Source organism: Acinonyx jubatus, chromosome B1, assembly GCF_027475565.1.
Source record: "Acinonyx jubatus isolate Ajub_Pintada_27869175 chromosome B1, VMU_Ajub_asm_v1.0, whole genome shotgun sequence".
Classification (NCBI taxonomy): Eukaryota; Metazoa; Chordata; class Mammalia; order Carnivora; family Felidae; genus Acinonyx; species Acinonyx jubatus.
The window spans coordinates 143,064,898-143,084,266 of record NC_069382.1 but is presented as its reverse complement, the minus strand read 5'-3'; the positions used below and the strand labels follow the sequence as shown (position 1 = coordinate 143,084,266).

General features: G+C 36.0%; 1 protein-coding gene across 1 annotated transcript; it reads left to right on the top strand.

The window, feature by feature from the left end:
- The first annotated feature begins 823 nt into the window (after window positions 1–823).
- Window positions 824–17,838, top strand: ALB (albumin). Its single transcript, XM_015080018.3, has 15 exons — window positions 824–971; window positions 1,743–1,800; window positions 2,665–2,797; window positions 4,553–4,764; window positions 5,336–5,468; window positions 6,295–6,392; window positions 7,967–8,096; window positions 9,023–9,237; window positions 10,424–10,556; window positions 11,852–11,949; window positions 12,997–13,135; window positions 13,722–13,945; window positions 15,367–15,499; window positions 16,118–16,183; window positions 17,674–17,838. Exons 1-14 carry the CDS (start codon window positions 893–895, stop codon window positions 16,157–16,159), a joined length of 1,827 nt encoding a protein of 608 aa, XP_014935504.1. The 5' UTR covers window positions 824–892; the 3' UTR covers window positions 16,160–16,183; window positions 17,674–17,838.
- Window positions 17,839–19,369: the final 1,531 nt, after the last annotated feature.

Below are 19,369 nucleotides of genomic sequence, written 5' to 3'. Positions count from 1 at the left end.
GGGATGGAAAGAATGTGATCCCTGGTGAAGGTTTAGGATTCTTATAACCTCTAGAGGTTTAATCAAGGCTCAACCTGCCCTGTGTATATTTTTATGGCAGAGATTGTCATTACTGTCACTGTGCCCATTTTCTTCCCCATGTCTCCTTAACTGAAAATTCTATGAGATATGCCTACAATGCATCTAGATATCCTGCCACAGGACCTGAATCATTTGTGGACCAGAGCTAGGATAAGAATGTAGACCTGGACATCCACTTTAGTTGCTATTGGGGCTGTGGCTTTTTCTTAGCTTGCATCTGAGGTAACATCAACTTTTTTTTAGACAGAACATTTCAGGAGAATGAGAATGACATGGAAGCCCTCTTGTGTGTGTGTATGTGTGTGTGTGTGTGTGTGTGTGCGCGCGCAAATTTTTCATTACTTGATGATAAAAACATAGCTGGAGTTAGTAATAGATACAGTTCAAAGCTTAGCTCTTTTAGTAAGTCTTAATTTCTAATTTAAGTCATCGTTCTGGTTAGAATTTTGCACATATTAAAAATTAAAATATTCAAATCGTAAATCACAAATAAAGAACATGGTAATGAATAATAGGGACAAATCGTTTAAAGTCTTATGTAAAACTTGATGTTTTACATAACTAATGAATTGACAAGGTCTTGTGGAAAAAACAGTTCCAGATGGCAAACATACGCAATGGATTTAGTCAAACGATTTTTTTTTTTTTGGCAAGAATAATATGAATTTTGTAATCAGTTGGGGGCCAATGAAATACCAAGATGAGTCTGGTTAATAATCTACAATTATTGGTTAAAGAAGTATATTAGTGCTAATTTCCCTCTGTTCGTCCTACCTTTTCTCTTCTATCAACCCCACAAGCCTTTGGCACAATGAAGTGGGTAACCTTTATTTCCCTCCTCCTCCTCTTTAGCTCTGCTTATTCCAGGGGCGTGACTCGTCGAGAAGCACGTAAGAATTCTGTTTTCCTATTATTCAACCTTTGTTTTATTTTCCTCGTAAAAGAATGGTTTTAAAAAACCCTGCATCTTTAAAGAAGTGTTTTCCGTTAGCATTTATTTCCAGACTGTGATGGTATTTTATATTTGTGATCCCTTAGGAAGTTATCTTATTAATATATTTCTAACATCCTAGGTGAAAAAAATGGTGAGAATTGTTTAGTAGCTGTAATTTCCTTCTGCACATGAAGGAGCCGAGAGTGACTTCAACTTCACAGAATATAGTTTAATGTTAGAATTCATAGCTCCACATTCCCAAAGGCCTAGGTACTGCGCGTTGAGATATAGATAGATAGATAGATAGATAGATAGATAGATAGATAGATATAGATATGAAAAAATCCCAAAACAGAAACAAAACCCAAAACCTGTGTTGTTAATCTTATAAACAGAATGTATATTTTTCATTTCAGACTGTCCTCTCAGTAGCTTTTAATGGACACTGCAGGAGCATTAGATCTTATCCAAGTTTGAATATAAAGCTATAAATATTTAACAATTTTCATGATTTTTCAAATAGTATCTTTGGTGATAGAATAACTCTTCCATTTTAGTTCAGAACAAATAGTTCACCATCATCCTCAGATTTTCTGTAGGGATCAGAGGCCAAGGTTTTGGAGCAAATGACTATCTAATTCGCATGGAGAGAAACACAAAAAGTAACATTATAACTAAGTTGTTTTCTTCAGAATGTAAACCTTTTTTTTTCTTTTCTCCTTTTCAGAACAGAGTGAGATTGCTCATCGGTTCAATGATTTGGGAGAAGAACATTTCAGAGGCCTGTAAGTTAAGATATTGAAGAGTCAAATTGAAAGTTTCTAATAGAGTTGGTTATTATTCTAAAGACCTTATATTCCCATATCATCAGAGTCCAGGCTCTAGAACAATACTATCCAATAGAATTTTGTGCATTGACGGAAATATTTTATATCAGTGCTGTTCAATATGGTAGCCACTGGCCACATGAGGCTACTGAATATGTTAAATGTGGCAAGTGCAACTGAGGATCAAAAATTTAAGTTGCATTTAATTTTAATTTATTTAAGTCTATACAGTCACATGTGGCTACTGGCCACTTATATGGGACAGTGTACCTCTGGAATGCTTACATAACCTGCATGGTGGGAAAGACTTTAGTATATGGTTTCTTTTGCTGCTCACTTACTAAATTCCTTTACCTAGCAAATAGGTCTGTGGCTCTTGAGACCATTTTAATATTATTTAATCTAATAAAAAGTGAGAAAATAGTTTATTTTTTAAAGGTCAATTTCATGCTACAGTCTGATTAAATGAGAGACGTGTGTGTGTGCGTGTGTGCGTGTGTGTTTTAAATAGACAAAGGGCCTATGTAATGTCCCTAGTCCTCATAATTAGACTTATTTAGAATACAGTTTGCTTGCCTGCTCTGTTTGTGCATCTGCTGACATGCGTGCACATCTATTTAAACATGGCATAAATACATGTCTTCTTTGCTTAGACAGCCACATATGGCTTCAGATAATAGCTGATGTGGATAGACTTTCTGGCTAATAGTAAGTTGTATATAATACAGAAATTATACAGATACACGATTTGTTGTTTAGCATAGCAAACTACTTTATATTAAAATTTCACTGTGTTTCATGTTTCTATGTCCTTTGTTTCAGGGTACTGGTTGCCTTTTCTCAGTATCTCCAGCAGTGTCCATTTGAAGATCATGTAAAATTAGTGAATGAAGTAACTGAGTTCGCAAAAGGATGTGTGGCTGACCAGTCAGCAGCCAACTGTGAAAAGTCACTTGTAAGTACATTCTGATTTTGACTATCATTTCTTCTTTTCGGTAATCCTGATAATTTCAAAGGAAAAAATCCAAGTTTAGTTTCCTCAATTATTCCTTTGTAAGCAAGTCTCAAAAGCAAGGCTAGCTTTTGTTTCTTCTACAATAGAGATGTTCTAGCTACAGCCAGAGGTTTAAAAACATTTCTTTATTAAGACCACACACAATAGTGATAGTTTATTTGTTTCTTTATTATTTGTATTCAAGCTAATTAACATATAGTGTAGTCTTGGCTTCAGGAGTAGAACCCAGTGATTTCTCTCTTACATATGACACCCAGTGCTCATCCTGCAAAGTGGCCTCGGTAATGTCCATCACGAATTTAACCCATCCCCCCACTCCCCTCCCCTCCATCAACCCTCACTTTGTTCTCTGTATTTAAGAGTCTCTTACGGTTTGCCTCCCTCTCTGTTTTTATCTTCTTTTACCTTCCCTTCCCCTATGTTCATCTGTTGAGTTTCTCAAATTCCACATATGAGTGAAATCATATGATACCTGTCTTTCTCTGACTGACTTATTTTGCTTAGCATAATACCCTCCAGTTCCATCCACGTTGTTGCAAATGGCAAGATTTCATTCTTTTTCGTCGCCAATTTCTATTTCTTCTTCAGTGATAGTGTATTTAAATGGAAATTCGTTACTTGTAAAAGTCTGTTTTTAAAATCTGAAGTGTGCTTTCTATCATAGAGGCTAATAGTGACAGCATGTTTTTTATCTTCAGAAGGCACTCATCTGATTTCTGTGTCAATTTTGTTACTTGGGTAAAATGATAGTATAAGTATATAGTCCTCATTTTAGGGATAGTCATATTTTTACATACAATAAACAATCAGGGCATTTATTCATTTTGAAGAACTTAGAACTTGTGGTATTTCTAGGTAGGTCTTCAATACAGGGAGAGGTTTGTTTCTTTCCCCATTCAATCTGTATATACCTTGCTGGGGGCAAGGTCAGTTTTTATTTATCAGTGAAGGCTTCCCTTCTCTTACTTCCTTCTTTCCATGTATCTTCCCCTCCAGGTAGAATCGGTACTTTAACTCAATATTTTTAACATGATCTTAGGACTCTAAACATGACTTCTAGAAATATATTTGCTTTGCAAATTAATTCTGTCTTCAGCAGTTTATTTTCCCTGGAGTTCCAATTACTTTCATGATAAAAATTAAGGGGGACAGAAAGAATACATTTAATGGAATGTGTTTTGAGACAAATGTTTCTAGAATAAAAAAGATCTATATTTTCATATAATAATTAATAAACAGTAAATTGTGTTACTCTTCAGTTTTTGAATGGCATCTACTTAAAAGCTGGACCATCAGAAAAGAGCAGATCAAATGAGAAACTCTCTGAGTACTTTCTTTCCTCATGTGAATTCACCTACTACTTAGAAGACTATTTTCCCTTGATTTTTTTATTAGCTCTTCCAGCTTGTAGCCCGTAGAAATAGGAGCAATGTTCATTCCTTAAAGCCATTGATTGTCTTGTTGCCTTTCCTTTTTATTCACTGTCAGTAATTATGTGATGGATAATTCCTGCAAAAATTACATAGATGGTCAAATCCTGGGAAACTATCTACACCTGAGGAAAAAAGTGGATGTTAAATTTACATGGTTTCCTAACCAAGGTTTACCGATACATGAAACTTTTTAGACTGCTCTTTGGGTGCAAAGAAAACAAAGTACCTCCCCATGATTTGAAATCTGCTCTCTTCCATTTAGCATGAGCTCTTTGGAGATAAACTGTGTACAGTTGCCTCTCTTCGCGACAAGTATGGTGAGATGGCTGATTGCTGTGAGAAAAAAGAACCTGAGAGAAACGAATGCTTCCTGCAGCACAAAGATGACAATCCCGGCTTCGGTCAGCTGGTGACCCCAGAGGCTGATGCCATGTGCACTGCCTTCCATGAAAATGAACAGAGGTTTCTGGGAAAGTAAGTAATAAGATTTTTATGCTGCAAAATGAAACATTAGGAAATAGATCAAGGCTTATGATAACAATTGCTACCATAAAAAACATTTTCAGCATTAAGGCTTAGAAGCTTTCATTCTAATAATAATTTTCAAAGAAGTTATATTTGATACTACAAAATTCTCCATGATAAAAAATGTGATCAAAGATCTTTTGGAGTTCATTAAAACAGGACATGTTCTGTATAAAAAACTGAGATGAGGTCTGTTAAAATATTATGAAGATATGTATTTATTCTCAGAGCTGATTTTGGTTTAGTCAAAAACATTATATTACAAAAATTTAACCATTTTATACATGTGTGTGGGTATATGTGTGTACATATATATAAAACTTTATACATATATAAATATATATATAATTTATATGTATAAGTTTAGCCTTTTCACAGACTTACAGAATGACAAAGTCAAGGTCATCGTGTGCAAATTGAGATTAACTGGTAAATTAGATGAGATTGTTGATTACAATTGTTCTTGTAATATTGTTTGCTGCAGAAACATGACTGCCTGTTTTTCTTTTTAAACATGTAGATACTTATATGAAATTGCCAGAAGACATCCTTACTTTTATGCCCCAGAACTCCTTTACTACGCTGAAGAATACAAAGGAGTTTTTACAGAGTGCTGTGAAGCTGCAGATAAAACTGCCTGCCTGACACCAAAGGTATTCCTCAGAACAGGAGGGCCAACTCATAACCAAACCTCAGACTTTGCACATCATATGGCTAGATTTAGGGAATGCCTGTCTCTGATACAAACTTCTTTACATGGACAGAAAAGCCTCCCTCGCTCTTAACTCCCCCAAAGATCTTTCACCCTCTTTGAAGACCTCTAACCTCCTCATTCCTCCTTCTCAGATTTGCCATGGTGGATCTGATAGAGGAAATCACTGTGTATGTGTCTAAGTATCCTGCGTCTTTTATGGCGTGGGTCACTACAGTGACATACAGAAACTCATCTGTAAAACTGCACAGCAAGGGGCCACAGTTTTGTTAATCTTTTCACGAGCCTTTTTTCTACTGGGTAGGGAATTCGAAGCAGAGAATTCAACTGCCTCTAGAAGGCTGGGTTTATTCACCCATTCCATAAATATTTATTATGGACTGTATTCTCTAAGGAGCTTATTGATGTTGTGAGAGTTGGTGGAGGAGGGGTTGAGATCAATTGTAAGTGAAATTAAGAAGTCAGAAAAATTGTATTCCCTGGGATATTAGTGTACTCTGTGCCTCCACATTTCCCTTCAGGTCCCTTTTCCCTGGCGAAGCCTCTGTGCTGGTTCTTAACCACCTAGAGGCTTACGCTATGACCGGACTGATTGTCCTCCTCCTCCATAGCAAGATAATTATTTGCCAATAGCAAGCACTTGGGAATTTAGGTGTAAATGATCTCTTTAAAATTCCATGTGGCACAGTCTCATCTGAACTTATGAAGGGGTGTTTCGCATGGAATTTTCCTTTTCTAATTTTTCCCAAATCATTTCTTTTTTGCAGGTTGATGCTTTGAGAGAAAAAGTACTGGCTTCATCCGCCAAAGAGAGACTCAAGTGTGCCAGCCTCCAAAAATTCGGAGAAAGAGCTTTCAAAGCATGGTATTTTAAACTTAGTTTGAATCTTTGTAATGATGTAGATGATTATGGTTCAGATGACAAAAATGTACATTTATGTGGCACCTTATGTGATGCTTTCACACGCATCTTTTCGGTTGTTTAAAAGGCAGAAATTAACAGCAGTGAAAATCAGAACATCAGTGACAATTCCTCATAATTTTTTTTATCATATTTTTTCTAAGTCGTCAAAGAATTTAGAGGGTATCTTTTTTTGTCTTTAAGGTATCTAATCTCCCACTTATTTATAAAAACTAAAGATCCCTTTCTAATGATCCAGTATTTTTACAGAGCAGTAGTCAGTGTCTTCTACTTAATTTAACCCACCCTCCCCATCAATTATGTGGAAATATTTGTCCTTTTATGTTCTGATAATTAAATTTAGCCATCGAGGTTAGTATTCATTTTCAGCTCTGTCGTGAATCTCTTGTTTTTGTCTGGGCCTCTGTTTTTATATTACTTCGCTGGTTGAAGGAACATTCTTCAGTTTCTAAGCCAAGAGAAATCCCCTCTCCCCTATCCCTCACATGGTAGTCAACAATGAATCAACAGCAACAGGAGAGGAATGAAAATAATAGACATTCTGCGAGCTCTCTAGATACCATCACTTGAGCTATCTTTGCCTGCCGTGTCTACCATCCACTCCACCAAAATCAACTAACTCAGTAAATAAAACAACCCCAACAGGAAATGATAAACGGTTAAACAGGCTGTGATTGGTCTGGGGGAAGAAGAAGCTTTGAACAGATTTAGGAGACTCTGACTTGATTTGGGAAGGCATACGGGTATTCGCCTTTTACATGTCATAGAGTTTAGACACTGTGTTGGATCAATTTCTTGGTGAAAGTATGCTTAATCAAAATTCCCTCATTTTGTAGAAGTTATGAATTTCTTTTTTCTCAGACACCTTTAGAAGTCAGGGAGCTCGATTAAAAAAAAGATAACAGGAGTTTGCATGGCATGTTCCAGTTTGTAAAATGTTTTTGCATGGATCAACTAACTTAATCCTCACATCAGTCCTGCAATTTAGCATGCTGTTGTGACTGGGTAGAGGCTGAGTCTTGCCTAGGGTCCCACTTCTAATAAGTGATAAAGCCAGATTGAGAAACCAGGTCTGGGCTCCAAACTTGATGCTTCTCCACATGTTGCCTATTTTATTTCACTTTGTTTTTTAAAGATTTTATTTTTAAGTAATCTCTACACCCAGTGCAGGACTTGAATTTACAACACTGAGATCAAGAGTCACAAACTCTTCTGGCTGAGCCAGGCTGGTGTCCCTTATGTTGCCTCTTTTAGAATCTCTTCTTGATTTTTGTTTTTATGAATGGCTGGACTTCTATCCAACACACACACTCTTAAAATGGCTAATTCTGCCCTAAAGAAATATTTTGTCCTAAGATAACCATGTGGTTCAGAACTAGCATTAAAAAAAAAGAACCAACAAATTTTACAAATTATTTCTTTATGCTGAATTTTCTTGGTTCAAGTAGTATTTTCCTAGTGATTTCACATAAAATATTGCATGTTATTAATGTTTGGATGGGAAATTTTCTTCTTAGGTCAGTAGCTCGTCTGAGCCAGAAATTTCCCAAGGCTGACTTTGCAGAGGTTTCCAAGTTAGTGACAGATCTTGCCAAAATCCACAAGGAATGCTGCCATGGTGACCTGCTTGAATGTGCAGATGACAGGGTAAAGTATACTCTTTGGTAACACACATGGTTCAGTTGGTAGTATGAATTTGCTTAGTATTATTCGTGAAGCTGACAGTGGGTTGAGATTGTTTTCTGTGCACAATCTGCTCAATTCTTTGCCTGCCTTATGGTACTTTTTTGTTGTTGTCGTGTATTTAAACCTGGCCACCTCACTCATGAAATGATCTGATAAACGCATTCACTAATTTGTAACCCTTTCAGTCATATTCTGAGAACAAAGGCTTTCACTGAAGTAGGACAGCTGGTAGAAAGGTAGATTTCAAAGAAAACTTTTTTGGGAGGTGGGTGGAATTGGAGAAGGGCTAGTTGCTAAAGAGATCTTTGGAAATTATGTAATTTTTTGCCCCTCTATATTCTCTTAGTTAACCATCTTTGTTAACTATGCAAATATTTAGCATGAGATCTCTTTTCCCCAAACTTGAAAATATGACCAAATACCAGAATCCTAATCTCTCAGGATACTTTCTAGAAAATTTAAGGCAAATATTTTACATGTGTAAATAGAAACTGTGACTATGGTCTTGACTAGTTTTTCAAAAATATCTCACATTTCATTTAGTTATCTGGTTTCAAAATGCCTGTACTTAATTTGAGGGAAATATTTGGAAAAATAGTACTGAGTTTTAATTTAAAAATTTAAATCCCTGGTGGTAGAAATATAAAATTAAAAATAACCAATATGGGCCCCTGTTACTGACCGGTCTTTTGTAATCAAGTGGAAATATTTTAGTAATTCTATCCGAGTCTCTAGTCTTGGGAGACTGAAAGTGTTCATGGAAGGCATGTTGGTATGTGTATGGTCTTAGAATACAATAAAGATGTTTTGCCAACATAATAAAGGTCTGAGGAGAAAGTGTAGCGATGTCAATTTACATTGAAAAATTTTTATCAACCTGCTTACAGGCGGATCTTGCCAAGTATATATGTGAAAATCAAGATTCAATCTCCACTAAACTGAAGGAATGCTGTGGTAAGCCTGTGTTGGAAAAATCCCATTGCATCAGCGAGGCAGAAAGAGATGAGTTGCCTGCTGACCTGTCCCCGTTAGCTGCTGATTTTGTTGAAGATAAGGAAGTTTGCAAGAACTATCAGGAGGCAAAGGATGTGTTCCTGGGCACGTAAGTGGATAAAGAATAATCCCTCCATAGCTTTTCTATGGTCTCAAGATTCAGGAAGAGATACTAGGCTTTCCTTTGGCATTGCTACAATTTCTGTGTTGTCTACAATACTTTTTAATCCTTCCCTCTTCTAGTTTTTAAGTTTTTTTTTTTTTTTTGCAAAAGTTAATTAGTTTTAAAAAGTTATTATAAACTAATACATAGTTATGGTAAAAACTCAATCAATAGAGAATAGGGAAGAGGAGGGAAGTAGTAAAAGTTTCTATCCTTGCCCCCATTCCATTCCTTTTCTCCTCAGGGATATTTCTGGAAATACCTCTAAAAACATTTGTGTATACATAAATTATACACATATTATTCATTCAAAGAATATTTCTTGAACTTACTACAATATATATGTGTGAATATACATAATACATCTTTATATCTCTGTATATCTGTATCTATTTATCTACCTACCATTTATCTATCTATATAAAAAAATATAAAGAGAAGTTGGAATCTGCTTTATATTTGGTTGTTCATAAAGTCTGCTTTATACTTGGTTGAACAGACCAGAAATAACAGTAGCATGGCAGGGCAGCATGAAATTCTGTGACAAAATAAATGATTACATATAGTCAGTAAGTGGGGTGTTAGACTTTGCATTTCTGTTGTTGGATTATAACAGTGTAATGTGCACTATGTATTTTACATAAAGATTAAAGATTTTATTCATGCAGTGGGGAAAAAGAAAAAATTAAGAATATATCTCTATATATCTATCAGAACCTTTTTGAGATATAGTCCAAATTATAAAAAAAAATACATAATAAAAACAGGGGTCACTCATCAAGCATTTAATATGTGCCAGACAGGGTATGCTTTGCATTGATTATGTCATGCATTTCTTGCAACCCACCTTGTGAGATAGGTGCTGTTATTATCTGCATTCTACAGAGAAGGCAGCCAAATCTGTAATAGTTTTAATAAGTTGCTTAAGGTGATATAGTAAAATAGGTGACATAGCCAGGATTTAAATGCAGGTAGCTTTAGTTCTGAACCCCAGACTCTTAGTCATTAACCTTCCTTGCATGGGGTCTAGTCGAACTCAGATATTTGGGATATGAGTTACTCTTGAGGCTAGTTAGGTGATTTGTCTTGCTCATTCGTCCAATTAAATCTATTTTATTTTCATCTGAATTAGGTTTTTGTATGAATACTCAAGAAGGCACCCTGAATACTCTGTCTCATTGCTACTGAGACTTGCCAAGGAATATGAAGCCACCCTAGAGAAGTGCTGTGCCACCGATGATCCTCCTACTTGCTATGCCCATGTGGTAGGTTTCTCAAGGGAAAAAAAATGGAGCTGTCTGGCTGGTGAGCCTTCATAATGAGAAAGAAAAATAATGCAAGAATGTAAATTGTTAAATAGTGCAACTTATATCTTTTCTTGACATGGCTTTAATTCTGTGCTCTTAAACATTATAGGAAAAATAGATGGCTAATAAGACTTAGAATAGCCTAGAAGGGAAAGATCTAAAGGGTGCAACCTCTAATTTCAAAAAACCTTGACCATGCTTTTTTCTTTTTTGTGTTCCTGGGAACAAAATAAGATAAATATTAATGTCAATTAAGGAACTTAGATATATAGTTAACCGGATTCCAAGATTGATCAAATATCAAGAAGTAGAGTCTTAGAATGTTATCCAGCTGTACATTGTTTACTTTATTGTAAATGCTGGTAAACAGTGGTTAATAAATAGTTTTATATTCCTTAAAAAAAGAATTTGCATCTTAAGGAAGACTGTGAGATCTAGTCATCTAGAATATTTTCAAAATTTTTGGAAAAAGTTTAGGAATTGTCTTACAAGAATTTATGTAAGGAGAGAAAACCTGCTCTGGAGGATTTTTGCCATATTTAGCCATCCCCAACAGATTGTAACATGTTTAAGATAGTTAGCACTCCTGGCATATACAGTGGTTTCCAAACTTCAGAATCAAAGAAGAGTCATTCTTTGCTCTACCAAGAACCTACTCTATGCCAGGTACCATACTGGAGTCCTTGACCAAGGTAAAGTCTCTTATCTCAGGGAGCTCAGAATCCAACTAGAGATATGGTTTAATGATAATGATACATAAAGTCATAGCCATCATTTATTGAGCTTTTATTATCTTCCAGGTACTGTTTTAATTGTATTAACTCAGGTGGTTTATAGAACAATTCTCTGAGGTGAATACCATCTTCATCCCCATTTTGTTTATTTATTTTTCTTTTTTCCTCTTATTTTTCTTTTCTTTTCTTTTTTTTTTTTTTTCATCCCTATTGTAGAGGTAAGGGTTCTGAACCTTGGATATGGAAAGTAAAGTTACATAGTTAGAAAATGGGTCAAGTGGCCTGGCTCAAAAACCAGCAGTAGCACACCAGAGCCTGAGTTTCTTAATCCCTTTTACTATACAGTCTCACCAAATAAAATAAATAGTTTGGACATATTGTAATTGATTTGGCATCAAAGATCTAATTAATGACTTTGGGCAAAGTGTGGAAGGATCTCTTTCTGCCTAGAAGGATGAAAAGCAACCTTCGTATGGTCCTAAGGTAGAATTCTGTCAACACAATTCTGTTCTCTTTCAGTTTGATGAATTTAAACCTCTTGTGGAAGAGCCTCACAATTTAGTCAAAACAAACTGTGAACTTTTTGAAAAACTTGGAGAATATGGCTTCCAAAATGCGTATGTATTTTTGTTTATCGGCTGATTATTTTCTTGATCAATTTGTAATTTATTAAAACTTAATATAGATACCATTTATCATAGAGATTTTAATCACGAAAATACAGTATATATTTCTCATCTCTCTCCATCAAGAAAAACTGGAGGAGGAGACAGAAAATGGTTAATGGGATGGAGAATCCTATGTTTGAGTGTGGTTTAAAAAATTGGTCTCTTGAGATTGGAAAGGAAAATACCACATCTTGGAATATAGGAGCTGAGGATGCCCCTTGAAGGTTAAAGAATAGCTTATGGGCAAACAAAATACAGTGATGCTTTACAAAGGAGGAAATGGTAGGCTTTGAATGATAGTAGCTCGAGAAGTAACATATAAGCCGATGGACAAATGTCCTGATCTACTAGAGCCTTATCTATGGAGGTAAAGACAAGAAGAGACACATCATTCAGTAGATATTTATGTTAGCACTCTTCTAACTATGGGTATTAGGGATAACAACAACAATGAACCAGGTATAGTCTCTTCCTTTTAGTAGATTATAGTCATATATGACTTTCAGTGGTGATTGGAATTCTGAGTAAATGATTACTATGTGCTAGATATCATGCCAGGTTGATTGCATGCTTTTTAAAAATTTTAATTTAATACCTGTACCATCCCTATTGAGTCAGGTATAGTTTCTCCCATTTTATAGATGAGAAAATTTATACATATCTTTCAAATTTAGCACAAGGCTGATATATATCAAGCTGTCAGTGGGTTTCATTGAAAGAAAGAAGCAGTTAATAAATATACTAGTGTCACCGAATTCTAATAAGGTCAGTCACTTTCTTAAGAGTATACAGCACAGGTGGAATCAAAGATAGGCTTACCTAGTTACTCAGGACAAGGTCCTCCCCCATGCTATTCCACTGACCTGGATATGGAGATAATTTTATGAACAGAAAGTCATTTTGTTGATTTTGGCTAAGTGTTCTTTGTTTGACCTGCTGTGTTTGAGAAAGACAGTTTCTTGCCTGGCTGAAAACACATGGATTATTTTGTTACAGGCTCTTAGTTCGTTACACCAAGAAAGTACCTCAAGTGTCAACTCCAACTCTCGTGGAGGTCTCAAGAAGCCTAGGAAAAGTGGGCAGCAAGTGTTGTACGCATCCTGAATCAGAAAGACTGTCCTGTGCTGAAGACTATGTGAGTCTTTTAAGTACAATAAGTTAAGCATGATGAATTTTTGCCGTTAGATATTGACAAAGCTAACTTTCAGAAGCAGGGGGGACTACATGTGCTTGCATGCACATGTGTGTATGTGTGTGGTAGTGGCCACCAGGACTTGGCCACTTATATTACCCAGGCCATCACAGTGAGAATTTGTATAAGATCCCCGAAATGATAAATTGTTTTGAAAAGAATTCCATGAGTTTTCAATGTTTCCCCTGGCATTTAAAAATCTTTCTTAATCTTTGGGGTCTTTTTTAAAGTATAAGACTGTTTCCTTCCCACTCCAACACATATCTCAGGACTCACATCAAATTATTTTAATCATTATTTTCTCAAGTGAATAATTCTTAAAATGTAGACATATTTAAAGGAGAAAATACTTTAAAAAGCCTCTTATTACTTGTAGTTCTAAAGATAAGCAAATCGCTACCTCAAATCAACCTTGGATTCAGTCTTGCTAGTTAATATATAACATGTTTTTTCGTCCATTGGAAAGTAGAGGTTCATGGAAAACTTTTATTATGCTTTTTCAATTTTTGCTCTTCCACCTGTTCTTTAGCTGTCCGTGGTCCTGAACCGGTTGTGTGTGTTGCATGAGAAGACCCCTGTGAGCGAGAGAGTTACCAAATGCTGCACAGAGTCCTTGGTGAACAGACGACCATGCTTTTCTGCTCTGCAAGTCGATGAAACATATGTTCCCAAAGAATTTAGTGCTGAAACATTCACCTTCCATGCAGATTTATGCACACTTCCTGAGGCTGAGAAACAAATCAAGAAACAATCGTGAGTAGTGTTTCATTACTGTAAGCATTTATCATTTTGAGAGTGAGAATTGTAAATTGAAATGAGTAACTTTTTCTGAAGCAGTGATTATATTCCTTAGAAAAGAGTATTTAATTAAGTATTGACCTTAGTAAGCTGATTAAAGTGTCAAGAATAAAATGGATAGCTTTTTGTTTTCCTAGCAAAATACCTCTATATTACAATCTTGCCTACAAATCATTCAGAATAATCTTGTGGATAAAAGCTGCAGTGGAATAATGTTTTAAGATGAGTCCAGTAGAAAAAGATGAACAGTTAACTGATACATTTGTGCAAAGAGCAAGTTAGTTAGTAGAAAGAATTGGTGAATTTATTTCTAGGCATGAATGGCTATTTTAAGTTTGTTCTATGGCAGCCAACAGACAAGGCAAATCCCCAAGATATAACTTTTGAGAATGGAACTTGGATGGAAACCATATAGAAAAATGAGTTCTGAGGCTTGATGCCCTATTGATGTCACAGGAGTTAAAAGTGCATGACATTTAGCACCATAAAGTTGCTATCATCTCTCGAGGTTCTAATCATAGTCATAGATTTATGAGTAATATTGCAAAACTTGTCATACCCATGTGACTCTCTCTCTAGTACTATTATCTCTGCAGATGTCAGTGAAAGAGAACCATCACCTCCCAGAAGTTTGATTAGTTTTATTACTGATGGCCTTCCCAGTATTAACTGAATGGAGTAAATTTCACAGACCAAATGTAAAGGTTCTTAGAAACTTTTTAGATGAAGTCCAACAAGACGATTAAACTTTTAAGGATCAGTTTTAGCTCTTAAATCACTATAAAATTCAATTCAATATTGTATAACTTCTAAAATGTGAAGAATGTAAAAATGCATTGATCTATTGATTTATTGAGATTTATTGACACTAGATGTGCTGAGCAATTTACATTGATTATCTCATTTGATCCTTCCACCAACCCTAGGAAGGAAGATTTTATTCTCATTATGCAAATGAGAATATTAAAGCTTATTGTGGTAAGCCTGGGCCTCAAGCTCAGAATTGCCTCACTCCAAGACTTATAAACAATAATACAGCTATCTTTACCATCTCCATTTTTCTTTTTCTTTTTTTTTAAATTGAAGTGTAGTTGACATGCAATGTTACATTAGTTTCAGGTGTACAACATAGTGATTTTACAAGTCTATACATTCTGCTGTCCTCACCACAGGTCTAGCTCCCCTCTGTCACCACACAACACTGTTACAATACCAATGACTGTATTCCCTAAGCTGTCATCTTTTATTCCTGTGACTTATCCATTCCATAAGTGGAAGCCTACATCTCCCACTCTCCTTCCATCTCCATTTTTCTTTATGTGAGTAAACTTTTTTCTGATTTTTATCGTTCTTGTTTTGTTTTCATTCAAATGCAGTGCACTTGTTGAGCTGTTGAAACACAAGCCCAAGGCAACAGATGAACAACTGAAAACTGTCATGGGGGATTTTGGAAGCTTTGTAGACAAGTGCTGCGCAGCTGAAGACAAGGAGGCCTGCTTTGCTGAGGAGGTGCTGGACTTTCTTCATTTTCATATGGCTGATTTCCTTTGTTGTTATGTTCGATCAGGCGAGGGCTTAGGGCTTCATCTATCTTAGGGATACTCTGTACATTTAGGATCAGAATCTTATTCCACATACAATTACCCAACAAAATTACTTAAATAGCTCTTGTTTTTGTTTTATCTCCTGCCTCACTGGAGCATATTGGGAAATGTTTACAGTATTTATTCTGTTTCCAAAGTTGTGATATTTATGAATATAGATAGATATTTGTGAGGCTCAAGTCTTTGGTAGAGATAGCATGAAGCCAGAACACTAATTTATTTAAACATGTTCTTGAAAAATGCTGGTTTGTAACTTGGTTGAATCTGAGTTTGATTTTACAGGTTAATGGGGGAAGTTTATATTTACTGTTTCCCTCTATGACCTGACAGTAATGTTTTTATTCCTTTGGGAACAGTGGATGTCAGTAAGCTTCCTTGTAGATATTCTAGTACTAAACTGGAATTAAAGAATGTGATGCATGTAAAATTAGTTTGTAATCACAAATGGCTGTATAAATGTTAATTTTTTATCCTAATAGTGATGCTAATATTTTCCCCAAATCTGTCATTTTTCTTTATTTAGGGTCCAAAACTTGTTGCTACAACTCAAGCTGCCTTAGTCTAAAACAACACAATCACAACATCTCAGGTAACTATACTTTGCATTATTTTTTTTAAAAAAGTAATTATAATAGTTATTTTTAAAATAGCAAAGATTGCTATTTACCAAGAGCCATATAGGCCAGTGCCAATCACTGTTCTAAGACCTTTATATATATTAATTTATTTAATTCTCACAATAATTGTCTGAATTGAGTGCCATTATTTTTCCTATTTCACAGATGAGAAAATAAAGGCACAGATCACAGCATAGTTTTCATAATTTACCCAAGGACCACCCACCTAGTGAGAGGTGGAGCCACAATTCAAAATCCAAACCAAAGCTTGAGAATTAACCACTGTCCTGTTCTGACCTATTATGACATAGTAGACAGAATCACTAAACCAAATGATGGCTCAGCAGTGGGGTACTTAGGTGTTAGGCTGGACCATATGCAAATGCATTTTTTAAAGATAAAAACCAATTGCATAGTAATGATTTCACATGGTGCAACCTAATAGCCCAGTAACAAATTAATTTCATTGGAGAATATGATAGATCTACTGTACGTGAACTTACACTTTATAGTGATTAATTTGCTACTAAGGTGCACTTCAAAATTTAAATGTTTAAACATAAACATGTTTCAGTGATTTGGGTTGTAATATTTGGGGGGAAATTAAAAAATAGAATCAACTCTCTTTTTTAATTTGTAAATTATTTATTTATTTATTTATTTATTTATTTATTTATTTATTTCATTTTATTTTAGACCGAGAGAGTAAGCAGAGGAGGGGCAGAGGGATAGAGAGAGAGAGAGAGAGAGAGAGAGAGAGAGAGAGAGCCTTAAGCAAGCTCCACACTCATCACAGAGTCTTACAGAGGGCTTGGTCCCACCACCCTGGGATCATGAGTGGGATCAAGAGTTGGATGCTCAACCAACTGAGCCACCCCAGCACCCCTCAACTCCCTTTTTTTTAAAACAAATTGTCCAACTATTTTCTAACATGAATTTATTTTCATATTTTCCAAACTGACTATAAGGTCTACCACCTCTACTTGGTTGTCACTTACTCTCTGCCCACTTGATAATACCTACATATTGTGCGTTTGGATGAGGAAGTAACTTTGTATCTCTGTAAATTTGACCTTTTCAAAATGTGATTTGTTTTATTGCTAAATGGCAAGAATTTCTTCTGAAAGGTATTACTTTGAGAAAGCACTTGTTTTGTTGGTCATTAACATAGGTAACAAGCAGGAGTTAAGTAAGTGACCCTGAGGAGGGATGATGAAACCTGGGACCTTGAAGCCTGAGGAGCTTATGACATCAGTGATGAAGTGAGGACTTTACAACACTTATCGGTGTGTCCTCTCCACCAGCCCAACAGAAGAATCAAGAGTCCAGGACAGGCTGAAGGGCTTTCATTGGTAGAAATTGCAGGAAGGCAATCTAAGCAATTTACTATTCACTTGAATAGGTTTGTCAAACACATGCCATTTTACTAACAGTATTTATATCTGTCTTTTTGTTTTTTCAGCCTGCCCCGAGAATAAGAGAAATGAAGATCTAGAGCTTATTCATCTGTTTTTCTTTTCTGTTGGTGCAAAACCAACACCCTGTCTAGAAAACACACATTTCTTTAAACATTTTGCCCTTTTTCTCTGTGCTGTAATTAATAAAAAATGAAAATAATCTAACATAATTGTCCGAGGCTGTTATGTTTCACAGATGAATCGCCATCTTGAAAATTTTTGTAGGTTCTGTACAAGTCCCACTGGCCTCTCTTTTCGCACTTTAGTCTTGTTCTTTGGGGGCTAATTGATGAAAAGAAACATGAATATTCTCTTGAGTCATGGATTATAAACATTCAAAGCAATATTTTAACATTATGATCATTCTGAATGAAAAAATGAAAACTAGTATGGGCGAAGCCATGAGAACATGGCTTTTCAGTACTCCAAGGACTAAGAAATGTGAGGGACAAAGAGGTTAGAGGTAATTATAAGGATGGTTAATTGAACTGAAAAAAAAAAACATGCTAGATAGAAATTTAAGCCAGTTTACGATGACAATACACAAAGTGTAAGAAGTAAGAAGTTTGGAGAAGCACTGTTGGGGGAGGGGACAGAAGATCTGGACAAAAAAAGTACAAGAGAGAGTGAGCCAGATATATAGGAGTAAGGGAGTGCAAGAATTGGAAAGTAAAGTGTTCTTGTAAAAATTGAGATGTTATACTCAATACCTAACCCCTTATCCCTTTTCCCAGAGGCAACCACAGATACCAGAATTTATCTATGAATTTATATACTTTTTAAAATGAATTTACATACCTAAAGTCATTTATAGCCTTATTAGTTTTATTGTGCTTTAGGAATTTTTATAGAATTGGTTTCATATGTACATGCCATCCACAACTTGCTTATTGTGTCCCTAATAATGTTACTTTATAGTTTCATTATAAGTATGAAGCTTACAAAAGATTTTAGTACCAAGTTAAAAACGGATCCTTCCATTTCTGGAATGTTTCATTCCACAGTCCCCCACCTCCCTATCCCTACCCATTCTCACCCACCACTTACTTTAGCCTCATCACTGACTGTATCAAATACTTTTCCACACTGGAAGTAATCATCACAAAGGTGGGAGAGAGCCCAGAAGGGGAGAAGTGGAGATGGTAGGCACTGGCCCATCAAAGGCCCAGAAGGCAGATCTAGAAATTTTGAATAAGATGTTTTCATAGAACTGAACCCACACGGGATAAAGTCTGGGGGCCCTGTCTGGATGGCATTGCCACCTTGACACTGAAGGAGGACTTCAGACTTTCGGAGAAAGATCCTATGAAACATGGAACTCCCAGAGTCTGGCTTCCCTGCTTCCCAAGGGGTCAGATTCCCCCAGGGAATTCAGACATTTGAGCCTGCGTGGTCCAGGAGCCTAAGGACGGCTCTGTTTCTGAGAGGGCAGCCTGGAAAGCACATCATTCAGGCTGGATAGTTGTTGCAGTGTGCTCTTTGCTGCACAGTGTACCTGATTGGGCCACCAGAATGGTGCAGACACAGTGATGTATGTGTGTGTGTGTGTTTGTGTGTGCATGTGTGTGCACGTGTGTGTGTGTGTGTGCGTGTGTGTGAAGTGCTCTTCATACCGTATCAGGGAACACATGATATCTGTATGATTTATTACCAGGGATGTTAAGATCAAGCACTTGTTTGAGGTAGCGTTTGCCAGATTAC